Genomic DNA, 15515 nt, shown 5'->3' with positions numbered 1-15515 from the left:
CCGGTCGCGAGAGAAAGATTCATGTCAAATTATATCTCGAGATTGGAATTTCATCATTAGGATGTTTCAAGGCCTTTCAACTTTGTCGACCCGTTTAGTTTGATTTTATTCCTGCTCACAAAACTTAATGATTACAAAACAAGCGGCGGTTGGACCGCGAACTACAAAAATATGTACAAACAAACACTGAAATCAGGCTGAAAAGATTCGAGAGTTTTCGAGATCTTTGACGTGATTTTCAGTCGGAGAGCGAAGAAGATTCGCCGCAACTTCGACCCCGTTTTGCCAGCTGGTGGCAGAGTTCAGGACTTCCAACAATGTCCCCAAGGAACACGCTTACCAAATAGTTGTCCTTCATCCTACTCGGCGATGCTTTGTACTGGCTGGAAGGAGTAAACATTGCCGTTAATCGAAAAAGGAAAGACACGAGCGGGCCTCGCTTCTACAAGGAAATCTCACTTTCAGTCGGTTCACCGACACCTTTGCCATCTCCTCACTTTTACGGTTCTACAAATATAGACAGTGAAAGTAGAAAAAAAACAAAATTTGTCCAAGCTCGCCAAACAATCGAGAAAACTCGTTTCATAAGCGATCGTTTCTCTCTTTATCTTACTTTGGAACTGCACTCATTTAATTTTCTAAGGAACGATGACACGAGAGCAATAAAAAAGTGTCAGTTACTGGGTCGTCGATGAAACATTATTTTTCATCTTTGCAACCCACATTGTAAAAATCAATGTGACGAATGAGCCAACAAATGGTCGGAGCGATGCAAATGACTTTTTTTCTACGTTGCCTGAACACGCAGTAGGCAAAGATCATCAGAGAATCGACAATTAAGCGCGTAGCAATGGTCGCAATTTTCATATTGACTCTGAGGGCAAAGTGCGTCAAGCAGGCATAGAACCGTGTCGAAGAGATGTCACAACAATATAAAAACCGAGTACATAAAACGGTGGGGAAACGGTGAAAAAAAGTTCACCTGAATATAACGTTCCAGTCAAGGCTAGCCGGTCTTCCTTTCCTGCGCAATGTCAATCCGGCATATTTCGCACAAATTCTTTCGTACACGCAAACGTTTTCGCCCAGTTCAGCGATCAGTTTTTTCTCGACCTCATTCGCATCGAAAACGTCCTCGTTTTTGGTCGTCTCCCCAAGCGATCTTGTCACACGGTTCGTGTACGTTTCTGCAAGTATTTCAATGTCCTTTATCAATAAGTTACAAAATAAAAAATAAAACGTTTCATTTTTATAGAATTTGCGTTTCGATAAAATTCAACGCATTTTTCTGGGATTTTCGTTGCAACCTCACTATTCTGCTCTACAAAATTTCTTCGCATTGTTTATCCAACGTTGTTGCGATTCAATGACGTTACAAAACTGTCAGTCAATAAGTTAAAAACGACGATAATTTATTCTTAAGGACATCTGGGACTGAAAACGCTTAGGAAATTGTTTATCACAGAGGATCTTTTTCAACAAATTCGTTACGTGATTGCGTGAGGACTTTAACGAGTGAAACACAAGAATTGAGAAGCACAGGCGGATATTATTCCGGCGAGGAACTCGACCGCACTTTCGCTTTCGCTTTACGTGCTCACAATACGGCTCGCGTGTTTCACCGACTCGCACTAGTTCCGGCTACGCGCGCTCCGTTAGCGGCAACAGGTAACCGAACAATCTTAAATAAACACACACGCAGGTAATTCTCGCGTGGCACTTGCGTTATGAAAAGTTGGATTTCAGGATGTGTATGAACATGAATATTTCGCGATGAGCATTACGATAATTACGCATTTGATTAGCGCCCCGGAGAGAAAATAAGCAGAACGAATACACGAGGTCGATTATTACTCACGTGGGTTCAAAGAGTACGCGAGTTTCTTTATGAAATTCGTGATCCTGACGGCTGCGATGATGACCGGGAAGCCGACTAATTGAACCGGAAGCTCGAACGCCGGCTCCTGGGGACTCGGCGCCGACGTAACTTGGCCTAGTGCCGATAAGCAGGACACCGTTAGCAAAAACACCTTCGGAAATCGCATCGTTCCCGTTTCGATACCGGCTGATTATGGCTCTCGAGAAACTCTTGAACATGAGATTGATAAAAAGACTGTGCAGTGTAGAAATTTCGACGGGGCTTGAAGACTCACTCGCTAGATTGGAAACGAACGAGATTCAAACTCGATCGATGACTTGTTTTTCTCCAAATTTTATCCCAACGTCGTTCGAACGTTTCATTTATTCGCAATTCAAATTTGAGAATGCGCGCACTATGAACAATTGATAACGTACTTCACTTCGTTGTCGCACAAAGCCCGACGCGACGAATACTCAAAAGAGGAAGGAACTGGCGGTCTTGTGTTTCTTTGGTTAAAACTCGTTGTCGAATGTGAAGTTTGCTTCGGTCGCGACCACGACGCCCTGGGAAGCACGTTTCAGCAGGAGAGAAAGTCTCCGCCGAGACTCGCGCCCCACTCGTGTATATAACACGAAATAAAACTCAATGCTGAGCTATAATATTGTGACCACATATCGATATATAAGCAGGAAAGTCGTACGATCCAACCGAACAGACTTAGCTCATGTTTCAACGCGATATAATCGCGTTGTGACATCGGAAGAAAACGAAGAGTCGAAAGTTCGAGTCAGCGGGTAGACTCACCGTGTTTCGGCGACATTACGGATTACGGAATCGAAAGAACGCGTATCTCGATTTTCCAATATTTTGGAAAAACAGCTTATGGCTTTATTCTTCAAAAAGTTGAAGATAATAAAATGATCACTTTTTACTAAAAGATATAAAATAACAATTAGAAAGAATGAGGCAATTGTCGAATCGTTGATTAGTGGTCGGAGGAATTAATTTTTCACCAAATAATTTGTAAATTATGTGAATTGTGGTATTAGATTCGAAATTAACTTTTGCTAGAAATTTCATCATCGGAGACTAGCCCATTAAGATCTTCAACACTTTCTTTATTTTCAACATTCTCTCTCCGACGACCAAGTACTCAAATCTTGAGGATTTATAAGCATTGCATGATCTTTGCGGGAGTCGAACGTCAGCCAACTAAAGTTTTCGTTCAAGTGGATAACCAAATATTATAAAAACATTACTGATGTATGTTTTCCCAATATTGAAATCACCTGCCTCGTTCCATCGACGAATTATATTTATCCAGTCGACACTTCTCACAACGAGCTCGCGCATAGCTTCGAAATCTTAAGGCGAAATGGAAACGTAGTTTTTATTCGACAATTCAAGTTTACATTTCAATTTAAAAACTCCCAATATTTTCCAGTAAAATGTTTCGTCGAACGAATCCTTCGTTACAAATCCATAATTTTGTATGCACAATCAATAAATCCTGCCAGGAGAAGGAAATGAATGAAAAAAACTACAAGCTCTGTTTGCTTAATCCAATTTCCACAAAACATATCTTTTTGAATCAAAACCACAAATTATCGTAGAAGCACCAATTTAAATCCTTACAAACATCAATTTTTGAAACGAACCTAGCTTAAAACTAAAGAAATTTAATGATATCAAGACCAGCGTGGGTGGTAATTCCCAAAAGAGTCGTCAGAATATTTTCTGCTCGAAATCTCGGAGAGTAATTCAAAGAAAATCTCGTCGAGAAAGGTCGCGAGGATCAGATTCTTTTCCGCACAGAGCTGCTCCATCAAAGTTTCCCAATTACAAGGAATACCGTCGACGATATTCTCGGATAACTCGTCACGAGCATTTTCTCGAAATGTACCCTGCTCATCCTTTTTCTCTTTTTTTTACTCTCTCGCATATAAACTATAAAACTGATGGAAGAAGTGTTCCTTCGTTCGAGCCAGCAAATTGCACTCTTGATATTATATACTTGAGAATCGAGTTAGTAGCAGTTGACTAAATGTAGGTGTATACAGATCCACTTGAGTCCTGGTTGTAGTACATTCGAGTACGAGGACAGAAAAATCCAGACGTCGTAAGAAAAACGAGCCGGTTCCTCATAACGTTCATAACTACTAATAGAGAGACAATTTCTCGTGATTCCAAGAGAATTGTGATTGCACATGGATATATAAATATACATTTAGAAACATAGAGTTCGAGAACACTTTTTCATCTTTCTGCGTACAACGAAATGAAAGAAACGTTTAGATTTTTTATCCTGCGCTTGTTGGAACGAAGCTGAGCTGCAGAAGAAAGTTACGTTCATTTCCTTGCCGATCATTTTCTGGCGCAACAGTGCCGACTCAGCTCCTGCGTGAACAGGATTTTTACATCTTATAAAGCGTTCGGTGTTACTTGCTACGGAGACGCATTTTATTCAAAATTGCGTGCCAAATCTAATGCTTCGTTGCATTAGAAATTGTTACGGTAATCGAGGATATTTTTTAAATTGTATTCCATTTTATTTTGCAATGAAAAATGGTACATGAAAAATGATGTTCAGTTGTGTTGCTCGTGACTATTTTGTTAGTGGAAAATGTTAAGGGAAAATTTTGTTTAGTGCCAAGAAAATATTGTTGGTTCAACCGTTTTTGTTGAATGAAGTAAATTGTTCGTAATTTCCAAAAAAAAAAGAATACTCGAATCCACTCCATTCTCGTTCAACTTAATGAAATTTGGGCAAGATTCTTTATCAGCACAAATTTGTATTTGAAACATCGAGCGTATTTCGTAGATTTGAAATTTATAAAATGGCCAAAATGAAAATAATTTTATTCACAACCCACGAGTATATGAAAATCCATAAAGTTCACACTGAGATTCGTGGTCGCAGCGTGCATGATAACACAAAAGTTCACCAGAGCGGTGTAGGTTCGACAATTTGAATGAAAAAACTTACGAGCCAGGAAAGTACAGAGAGAAAATAATGTGCGCGTATGTAACGAATGGGAGGTGAGAAAAAACGATATTTTCAAATTTGGCGAGTCATGGACTAGCGTTACAACGTAATGGTAACGATTAATCGAAGAAATAATTGCTGAATCGACAGTGGGCGACTGGTTCACCAAATGGAAGAAGAATATAAAAAACTTATCATTAACGACGTTTATTTACAATTAAATATAAATTACGTGGTTATGGAATATTTACAACGTTCCTTTTACAAATTCGACTCGGCGAATGAAAAATTGTCGAGATTCATATCACACAGTAATAAAAAATCAGTTTTTCGTTTTCCCTTCGAAAGTATCGGATCGGAGAACACTAATTGGCCAACAAATTGATGCGCAATTTTTCCGAACGTCAATTTTTCGGCTCGTTTCTTCTTTATCACTGACTCGACAATATTATCACGTGTGCGGAACTCGAGACTAACGCATTCTGATTTTTTTCATCATATTGAGGACACTGGAGCGAGGCAAAGGACACGTAGGAAAAAAGTTGTGACAGCCTTGACCCTCAATGCCGGCTATTAGTTGACCCATGTGTGCACCGAAATGATATCTCGAGGGGAGTTCCGCCATCATCGACAAGCTCGTGTCCCTGTTAAACACACAAATCTCGATTAATATCCAGATGCTTAATCATTTTTATAGTTGTCAAAACGTTTTTATAATATTCATTATCGTTACGAATATAACGAGAAAATAAATGAAAACTTCATTCCAATATATTTCATTAGAACGAGGAAAAGTACACGACTCTACAAAAAAAAATGTTGTTTGTCCTAAAGTTCATTTCATGATTATGTGGTTAATAATCCACAAAAACGAAGAAAAAATATCCTCATTTCATAGAAAGTTTGCTTTAGTGATGTTTATAATAATAACACTCATATTCATGTTTTCATAAGTATTTTAATTGATTTTGATACACTCAAAAATACCCCGGAATAAAAGTGTGGTTCTTACATTCCAGATGGCACTCGAGTGATAAATAACAATGGGGTGTTTTGTACAAGCAGGGAGCATGGATTTGCATGGAACAAAAGGGCTCGTGTTCATTTTTGAATCATTTTCCACTTTTTTGTAAGCTGGAATATACATTTATGTGATTCTGAAATTAGCAAAGTTGGAGTCTAACGAAATTGACGATAATCACGTTTGTAATTCACCATTTTTTTATTTCACGAATCATTGATATAGGCTGAGTAACTGCGAATTGCAAATTAGGCAGTTAACAGAATTGGAGAACTACTGGAATTGTTGGAGACTTTTTTCGGATCATTTCGTTCCAGATCCAACGTTGCAAACTTGAGTGGTTTTATTATGAAATCAACATTGAAATCACTGATTTTCAAAAATATCGTTCAAACGTTCTCCTTGCTACAAAAGCAAACTTTTTCATGCCATGTAATTTTTTTTCGTTCAAATATGATCCAATCTACCAAAACTTCATACTTAAATGTCGACGTCAAATTTTTTGTTGACCCGTGGTATCGAAGAAGTTATTTCACAAGTGAAATGTCAATAAATAATACAAACATCGCGAAGCCTGGGAATGGATAAACGAAAGTGATTTTATCTACAGTTTAGTTCCGTCGAGTGCAAATGAACTCGATTTCCTATAAATGAGCACGAGGAAAGGAAGGGAAATCGAAGCAACTATTTTCGTTAGTGCAAAAAAGAAAATTTAGCACCTGACGAGTAAAGAGCTTGATTGATTATTAATTCTATAGTAATTATGAGATTCCACCGAGGTCATTGGTACTCTTTCAAAGTGCCATGTTACGAGGAGTCTCGAATAATGACCATAAAATAGTTGCGATCGCGGCCGTAACGAAACGACTGTAAATAGTTCATGAAACGAATAAGCAAGCACTTGTTTGAATATTCTTCGTCCCCTAGAGTTAGCGTAATTTCTCGAACATGCGGCGATACTTGATCACAATAAAAGTACATAAATGTATACACGCTACGTGAAGCCTCGGGAGAACAGAACAGGGACAAGGCGAGTCGCCTGACTTTTACTTTCGAAGTCGATCGCGCACGGCGGCTGGCAAAACTCGTTCGCCAACAAAACACGTTTTGTCTGCACGCTATCTACGCATCTATAGCATATTAAGTATTATTCTTTGTCCTCGCGAATCGCGTTTAGGAAAGCTTGCAAAAAATTCAATTTTATCCGCGCAGTGTAATCGTCGAGATTAAAGTGTCATTAGGCGGAGAGTTTTGACTGATAACGCTGCTTCCCAAGTGAAAACTTATTCGTTTGGGCATTAAGAAGCATAAGTTAGAAAAAATGTTGTTTTACATCTCGTTAATAACCTAGCGTACGTTGATTGTCTCTAATTGTTACATTTCATTTTTGCTCTTCAAGAGAAAGCTCCAAAGCCATAAAACGTGAAAATGAAAAATTTCTCTCAACAATATCGCATCATTTTTAGTGTAAACATAAAAAAAATTAACCTCGAGAATATTTAAAAACACCGTTGCAATGTCACTGCACTGATTTTTCAAGCGATTTCAGCGGATTCAATGATCCGCGACAGTGAAAGTATCAGCGGCAGAAGCTGTTGCTGCGCTGATTTTCTGTTTGACAAGATCACTCATTCGGGAACTTATAATCGAAAGTTTTTTCCTCGCTTCCTAGAGAGGAGCACTCGGAGCCCAGGCTCTTTACGCTCCTTACGACTCAAGGGGGAAAATCCTTTACGATCGAAACTGGCAGTTCCAACCCATGGCTTCAGGGGCTAAATAATACTGCTGTACACACAAACACACACGCGGATACCCGTATCTGTGCACGGATGAAAGCAGGAGGGATAACGAATAAACGAAAACGGCTTTTTAGCTTCTCCATCTTGATCGCTTTAACTCGATGCGATTTCGTAACCAATAAAATCGACAATTCGACTTGCCATGACTACATACTAAACTACCAACTGTAACATCCTTATATGCACCCCGGTCTATGTACGCACACATATATATATGCATACATATTTAGAGCTAAGATGCTTTAGCTCCACATTTGCGTTTACGCTCGCATAAAAGTAAATATAAAGGATGGTGGATGTTTCCGGAACGTTAAGCTGCCTCCTGGGCTGTAAGAGCAGCAACAATTTTCAGGATATCTTGCCCCCGAAGCATCGCTCGCCACTCTTTATTTAAACTCGTATTTTGTGAATCTTCCCAGCGAAATGACGCTTCCGGAATTGAAATTTTAACGACTGAGTCAACAAGACGAGGAACACTTGCTTCGTCATTGGCAGCTGAGAATTTTTCTTTCGCGATCTCAGTGAGATAAATCACAAGATTTCCCCATTATCGATTCGTATTTTTATCATGATTTTCTAGAAAGAAAATGAGCAGCAACAATTTCCGTTCATTTTTATTCTTTCAACAACGTCGATTGATTGTTACCAGTTTTGAATTTTTTAAATTAACTTGCTCTAATCCAGTAATTTGATGCACTAGCCATTTTTAGTCCGAAAAATGAAATTATTCGAATGCTTCGTTCGAGACTCGTTTTTCATATTAGAAAATTAATTATTCAGAACTTCAAGCCAACGATGAAAACTCGTGATAAGGTTATTTTCTTCCTGAATGCTAACGGCGCGACGCACTTGTTTACGGGAGAAAGTCAACGCTGCTGTTGGATAATATAAAAGGAAAAGGAAAGTACTCTCGCGAGTCTCGAAGACTAACGATCTTTGTGTTACACGAGAGGAGCGTAGTTATGAGGGAATAAAAAGAATAAAGAAATACGAGTAAAATCAGTGGGAACGGCTCATGTAATATGAGAGACGCGAAGTCAGGCATCGGGTATTTGGGCAGACACAATTTTTACGTAACGCAAGGACCCTCGAGTTATTTGCGAGTGTACGCTTTCACGATCGAATATTCTCGAAGAAAACTTGTCGAGAAGCATCGATATTTTCACCATCGTAAATATCGCTATCATCGCACTCGTTTATCACGCTGTTTTTATTTTAATTAAATCCATTTTTTAAGTTCCTGTTTATTCAAACACGTAATGAAAAGTGTATCGGAATCCGAGGCTTTGGATTATGTGGGTCAAAGTTCGATGGCGCGAGCACGTCCGGAACGTTTTTGTGGACTCTGAATATACTGGAAAATAGTGGAGGAGCACAGAGCGATGTTCTACAACCAGAAAATACAAATTTTGAGCAATCAATTCCGGAAATAAAGAAACACTTTTTTTCTATTATTTCATAGTTCATATTCTTTTGTGGCAAATACTTTTTGCCACTTTCCTTGTACTGCAGAATTTTGTTGATTTATAACGATCGAGCAAAGTGTTGATAAAGAATATTTTTTCCAAAGCCCTACGACATTTCTGCGAGAACAATCAGAGCATTCGTAGTCAAGATAAGAGTCATAAAGGAACTAAAAATCGAATTGATCGGGTTCGAGTAATATGGACGAGGATTTTGGTCGAAAAACGAGAATGGCAAAAGCAGGAAAAGCTTTGAAAGCGTTTGCCTGAGCCGGGGTAGGTTAACTTTTATGCAAATTGTCCCAGAACAAATGGCAAGCTCAAATATGCAAACGTATATTTTCATACTCATCGGACGAAAGAATGTTTATCCGCGTGTGTTTCGGACTCGATGAAAATGGGGCGCAGAGCATGCAGAATTTCAGGCAGCCAACGGTCAAGTCGACACAGTTAGTACATTTGCTTTCGTTGCTGCTGACTGAAGGGGAAATCATCATCGTGAATAATCCCTCGATCATCGTTAAATACGGGCTCGGCGTATCGAACCGATATATTGCGGAGGCGAATGAGCAAAGCGTTGGTTGTATACGTTGCACCGAGGTTATCGAATTCGCGTAAACGAAACGTGTACGCCGCTCGAGCTCTGTATAATATGTGTTTGTGCGTTCGCGATTTCCCAATATTCACGTATCCGAAATTTCAACCCCTTCGTGATTTCGCCAAACGATCATACTTCGGTGACGGAGCCTGGCCCAGGATCCTGTTTCATTCCTGATAACGCACGAACTTCCGAGCGTGCAAACCATTCTCCGGTTCACCTTTAATTCACGAATTTTTATGTTGCACACATTGGCTTTCGAACCAGTCATGAAAGTGTAATAAATATCGATTTAAAGGAGAGCGATTAGTCCGGTGGTTGAGGGCCGAGGCTTGCACGAATTATAATCAGACGTGAACGAGAATTTGATCGACTTTTTAACTATTTTTACTGCGATTCTCGATGCTTCATAAATTCAGGCCTGCTGTGCGAATGTCAGTGCGAAAAAAATAGCTTGGGTGCAAAAGAGCTTCTGTATGGTCCAGGGATAGCAGACTAATCGGTAAGAACTTGTTTTATATTAATATTTAAGTTACATCATTCAACTTTATTCTCTCGAAACTTTAAACGCGTTTTTCTTGAAACCATGTTTTTTGACCTGGCTGACAGCATAACTCTTCAGAAAACTTATCGTCGTCGTCGCATCGTAGAGTTTTTTTTCAAATTATTCAGATCTTTTTTAACAATTTACTGCAAAATTTTTGTGTAAAATTCGATTTTTTTTTAAATGAGCGTCATTTTTTTCTCATAAAAATTTTCAAACTTCTTACGATGCTGCGATAACTATGTACTATTATAATTTAATAATCTTCTTGAATTTTTGATTTCAGATGCTTGCTGTGGCACTTATGCTGTCAATCGTCGGGGAGTCTTTTTTTGCAATGCCATTTTACGACCGCTCCCCTGCTTAATAAAACGTACTAAAAATAAATAAAAAAAATTCTTCGTATGCTTCATTACTTCAATAATTAATACACTAATTTTCAAACAATGTCATCGAGCCGTTTTTTTCCAAAAAATTCCTTAAAATACCTGACTTTTCATCCTGTCGCACTGATATTCCCCCTTAACTTGGCTCGTCGAATTCGAGAATGCTCGGATTGCGACCTGAAGAAGATTAGTTTTCTGCTGGTTTGTCTTTCTCTCCAGCAAATACGATACTGCGTCAGACATGAAGCAAGTACAGCCATTCAGAAGTGGGGGAGGCAAACCGAGGCTGGTTATCGGTGGTCCGATATTCAAACCAACGTACCGGCGCTATCTATTAACCTCCAAACCATCCACTGGTGCGAATCCCTACTAACGAAATGAAAACTACAGACGAATATTCAGAGTAACTTCATTCAAATGAATTTTCCTCATCAGCTGAATATCGATGGCCAATTTAATCATGACTGTGTAATTGGCCGGGAAATTCTACCCCAAAATCACCTACTTATCATTGCATTTTGGATCCTATTGTCATCTTGAAATCGTGAGATAAAATCATAAAATTCTGAACCGCGAGTGTGTACAGTTCAAAATATTACGAAAACACAAAGTCCATTTTTTCATGTTTGTAACAGTACTCGAATGATAGAAGTTGGAAAAATTTCATGAATCAATACGAACCTGATTGGAGAGGTCATGAATGCACAAAAAGTGAAGAAAATATTCGTTTTTTCAATCTTTCTTAAAAAGAGATCATTTGTAATTGTTCAAAATATAGTTCCACTCAATTCCTGTGATCATACGTAATTTCTGTATTATTTATCACGCTAATGATCGAATTTCAGGAGAGCCCAGGAAAAAGTGGGATACAGAAAGAACCGTTAACCCGCGTGGAGGCATTCTCGGAATGAAAAATTAGTGGATCACATTATAGAACCTGAAATGGCTCATTCGCTTGACGCACCACGTCGATGCGTCCGCGTTCACGCACACGTCGGGAGTCACGTAGAACATTGTAAGAGAAATAGTGAACGGACGAAAGTCGTGAAAGTGCGGTTGCATATTAACACGCGTGATCGCCGAGCGAGTGCAGAAAGTCGTGAAAATTCAACTGGTCGAAAGTTTCGCGTCCAAATTGTTGACACTTCGGGTTCGGAGGTAGAATTCTGGGAAAGTTCTCGCAGAAGTGACAGAATCAATGACAATTGCTTTCGTACAGCATCCCGAAATTCCCAAATTCATTCTCACTAAAAAAACAAACGGAACGATTACTCAGCTACTTCAGATTACAATCGAAGATCAAAGAAAATTGAATTTTCCAGGCTCACAATACCCGAATCTCGTGTTTCAGAAATCCTACTTTTGGCAAAATCTTTAACTGCAAGATTCCCAGAGAGTTGTGCCCTCAATTTAGGGAACGGTCAAAAATCAAGTCGAATTCGAAATTAGCTCGAAAAGAGAGTACCGCAAAAATGTGCCTCCAATAACCGGATATTGACGCGATGAAAGCTGCGTCGACACGGTGAAAGGCAGCGTTAATCTTGATTCCCCGCATAGTCGCTTATTTAAATGTTACATTTTGACGGCTGCGACTTTGCGGATTCGCAAAGATTCCGTGCTGGTATCCATAAATGAAATTGACCCCGTCGATTCCGACGCCACACGATGCAGGAACAAGATAAATTTCAATAAATCGACGAACCGAAGAGTTTCGATGTAACGAAATTAATTAATCAACGCGTCCAGTGGCAGTCAATGAATCGAATTTGACGAATCAATGGATCCGGTAAAAGGAATTAAGTCCAGAGGCGAAATAGTGTATTTTTTTATGGCAAGCAGAGGCAAAATGTACAGGAACTTGTAATGTTTGATTAATGAGACTCGCGAAGGGACAATTAACACGCAACTAATCGAACTCGGTACGAGTATTGATGTATGGAGTCGAATATTGACGATGGGCAGTGGCTATAGTTTCGGGACAAACCAATAGGCGAATTCCAACGGCACGTTACACCAGACATAGCCTATGAGCCAGGTAACACGTGCTTGATTTGCCGCATTACCGGTTGAATTGACGATTGGAGTACATTATAGAGGCAACTGTATCCGACGTATGGCCGCTGTGGTACTCTCAAGAGCACCCACTCGGACACTTGGGAGTAATTTCCTCAAAGCTACACAGTGAAAGTGAGGAATCGCCCTCGTGAACACCGTAAACCAGTTTCGAGTACAACGGAGTCTCGTGTTTGCTTTACCGTTACATCAACACTTGTTCAAAAGCGTTCGAATGAGGGAAAAAATATGTTTGGGAGTTACTTTTGGTATGAGCGGAAAACCGAGCAAAAACAGGGTAAAGTGCGATATGTCGAATAACCAAATTGACATAAAATTAGTTATATCAGATTGGAGAAAAATAAGCTATTCGAAATTCTTTTTTCGGCTCGGCTATTTAGCAGATTATGTGTTAACCGAATATTCCTTCTTTGAATTCGTATTTACTCGAAAATATATATTTCGATAGTTTTCATTTCAAATGTCATTTTAACAGACCATACAAATGTCAAAAGTTCATATTTTCGAATTCAAAATGGAGAGTAGTTGCTTTATATGGACAGATCAGAATATAAAGTAGAAAAATATCGAAAGTGAATTTTTCGAGCCTAAAAACTTACTTAGATATGCATAATAGCGATGGCCCGAAAAGACGAAAGTCAAAAAGGCGATATTTTAAATTAGAGATCACCAGTCTGAGTGAGTGAGTGAGACGCGTGTATTTTGAGCTCCGCTGCATTTCTTTATTTTGATCGGTCGACTTACTAACGTCTCGCAATTTTGACCGTTCGACTTTTTGGTGTTTCAGTATTTCAACCTCAGTCTTTATTTATTTATTTGTTTGTTTGTTCATTTATTTATTTTTTTATTATTTATATTTAGTCTTTCGTTATTATATTTTCGAAATTGTGAATATTCACAGCATTGCTGATTGTAGTAATTTACGAATAAAAATATTTTAGTCGTCTTTTTATGGGCAATTGTTGCATTCTATTTTCGACGTAAACGTGCTTCGAACCTTGAAGTTTCTACTTTATTTATTTTCAACATTCGAAGCTCTGGTCGAATTGATCTGTCTCCGTATTATCATTCGAAGTTTATAAACTCAAAATTTTAGCTGTTCGAAATTTTAGTCCCCAACATTTCATCCCCACCCAAAAAACTGTTTGATCTCAAACCCTCGCATTGGTTGCCAGTTTCAGACTGAGCAAAATGACTTTTTCACATGCATAGCATCGTGATTAATTTTTATACAAACCAGTAATCATGATGGGAGCAAAAAGAGAATGAGAAATGTACCTGATGAGGCTCAGGAGCGATCTTTCCATCTCGCTGAGCTGATCTTGATACGGCGAGGAGGTCAATTCGCATATGAGCTTCGGCAGACAAGCATTTTTTATGGTCGCCATCATTTTCGCCTTCCTCGTTTCTTCTGTAATGATATTGTCAAAAAAAGTGATTTGAGTTACACACTTTGGTCACGCAATGCTATTAAATCGAGTCTTTAATTCCAATTTTGTTGTCAAGAAAAATGCATGTTTTGGTAGAGTTACAGTCCAGTTAAGAGTCCAGAAAGAGCCGTTTGAGGGCTTTGTAATTCGTGCTTACCCGGTAAAGTCCGTCGTGATTCAAGTCATCCTTCTTTCTGTGTTATTTTTTTGTATACTTCACCTATTTTTCTTACCATTATCCACTTCTTCCTCCCGCTCTTCACCGAGCAGGTCCAGGCTGTCAATAGCTCGAGGTCCGTTCCTCGGTGGGCCTTCGGGTCCTTGTAACGAAGAATTTTTCGCTGTTTGTTGCGCGTTACCAAATATCGAGGCCAAAAAAGTGCTGTAATCGCCGGCGAAGACGAGGAACATACCGAGGAAAATGACTAGGCGAATGGTCCCCGTGTCCACGACCATGATCGCTGAGTTTCTTTTTAGTTTTGCTGTGCCTCAAAACCGCAACTCCTACTCGCACTGCTCTATCGAATAAAAAAGTTCTGAAAGAAATCCTTCGCTTGAATTTTATCGGTGAAAAGTTTCAGTCGTCACAAAAGATTTCTCCCAATAACTATTGGACTTTCAGGGGGATCCGAATGAGGCGAACACTTTCATCTCGCTTACTCGAACTCTCAGCAATAAATGTTGCGAATTCCAAGCTCACGATCGTCATCGAAACTGCAGCGAGTTGATTTTGCAGTTTCGTTTTATCGTTACTTTTTTCTTTTCGGTTTTTTTTTACGGCAATTCAATAAACACGCTGGAAAAGTCGAGCTGAAACCTGGTCGTTAACGGCTTCCGTTCGGAATAATCATTTCTAACACACCTCGACCATTAGAGTCGATTCAAATTCCCTTTCGATTCACTCTCGATTTCCTCCGAGTTATCGTTCAAAAACACTGTTTTATAGCCTCGTTTGCGCACTGATTTTCACGCCGATTTGAAAATTGTTTTTTTTTTGTTTTTTTTTTTTTTTTTTTTTAATGTTATCAAATATCGAAGAGGAAAAAGGTGGAAGAACTCTTTGTTATCGACTGGAATTAAGCACTCAATGCCACAACTGCACCGAACTCGACATTTTTTTCCAGTTGTCACGAATTTGTGAAGCACAAAGGCAGAAAAAAAAAACTGCAGTCTAGTCAACTGATTGTTACCGTGTCCAAGGCGTCGAATGACTGCGAATGATTCGAAACAACGCGCGCTAGCTGTTCTCCGACTACTGCTCGCCAGGCCAGTAGTCAGTGAAAGTTTGTCTGGCTCACTGTGAGAAATATACATGCAGCCACTACTACCTGCGGTCCGGGCTCGAATCGCTCTA

General features: G+C 39.2%; 2 protein-coding genes across 5 annotated transcripts; both read right to left on the bottom strand.

Moving 5' to 3' along the window:
- Window positions 1-85: 85 nt before the first annotated feature.
- On the bottom strand, window positions 86-2472 carry LOC122414772 (uncharacterized). Of its 3 annotated transcripts, none has more exons than XM_043426352.1 (4): window positions 2296-2472; window positions 1859-2088; window positions 983-1187; window positions 86-383 (listed from the first exon to the last, which is right to left on the bottom strand). In XM_043426352.1, exons 2-4 carry the CDS (start codon window positions 2043-2045, stop codon window positions 239-241), a joined length of 537 nt encoding a protein of 178 aa, XP_043282287.1. In that variant the 5' UTR covers window positions 2046-2088; window positions 2296-2472; the 3' UTR covers window positions 86-238. The 3 variants fall into 3 exon arrangements, with proteins under 3 accessions (XP_043282287.1, XP_043282285.1, XP_043282286.1); XM_043426350.1 differs by having other exon boundaries at window positions 2154-2468; XM_043426351.1 differs by having other exon boundaries at window positions 1859-2471.
- A 2566-nt stretch (window positions 2473-5038) lies between these two features.
- On the bottom strand, window positions 5039-15515 carry geko. 2 transcript variants are annotated; one of them, XM_043426354.1, is made up of 4 exons: window positions 14822-15509; window positions 14395-14697; window positions 14010-14142; window positions 5039-5491 (listed from the first exon to the last, which is right to left on the bottom strand). In XM_043426354.1, the coding sequence occupies exons 2-4, from the start codon at window positions 14615-14617 to the stop codon at window positions 5320-5322; spliced, it is 528 nt and encodes a 175-aa protein (XP_043282289.1). In that variant the 5' UTR covers window positions 14618-14697; window positions 14822-15509; the 3' UTR covers window positions 5039-5319. The 2 variants fall into 2 exon arrangements, with proteins under 2 accessions (XP_043282289.1, XP_043282290.1); XM_043426355.1 differs by having other exon boundaries at window positions 14010-14139; window positions 14395-15515.

This window comes from Venturia canescens, chromosome 8 (assembly GCF_019457755.1).
Source record: "Venturia canescens isolate UGA chromosome 8, ASM1945775v1, whole genome shotgun sequence".
In the NCBI taxonomy this organism is placed as follows: domain Eukaryota; kingdom Metazoa; phylum Arthropoda; class Insecta; order Hymenoptera; family Ichneumonidae; genus Venturia; species Venturia canescens.
Note: the sequence above shows the minus strand (reverse complement) of the source record. Positions and strands in the feature narration are given on the sequence as shown.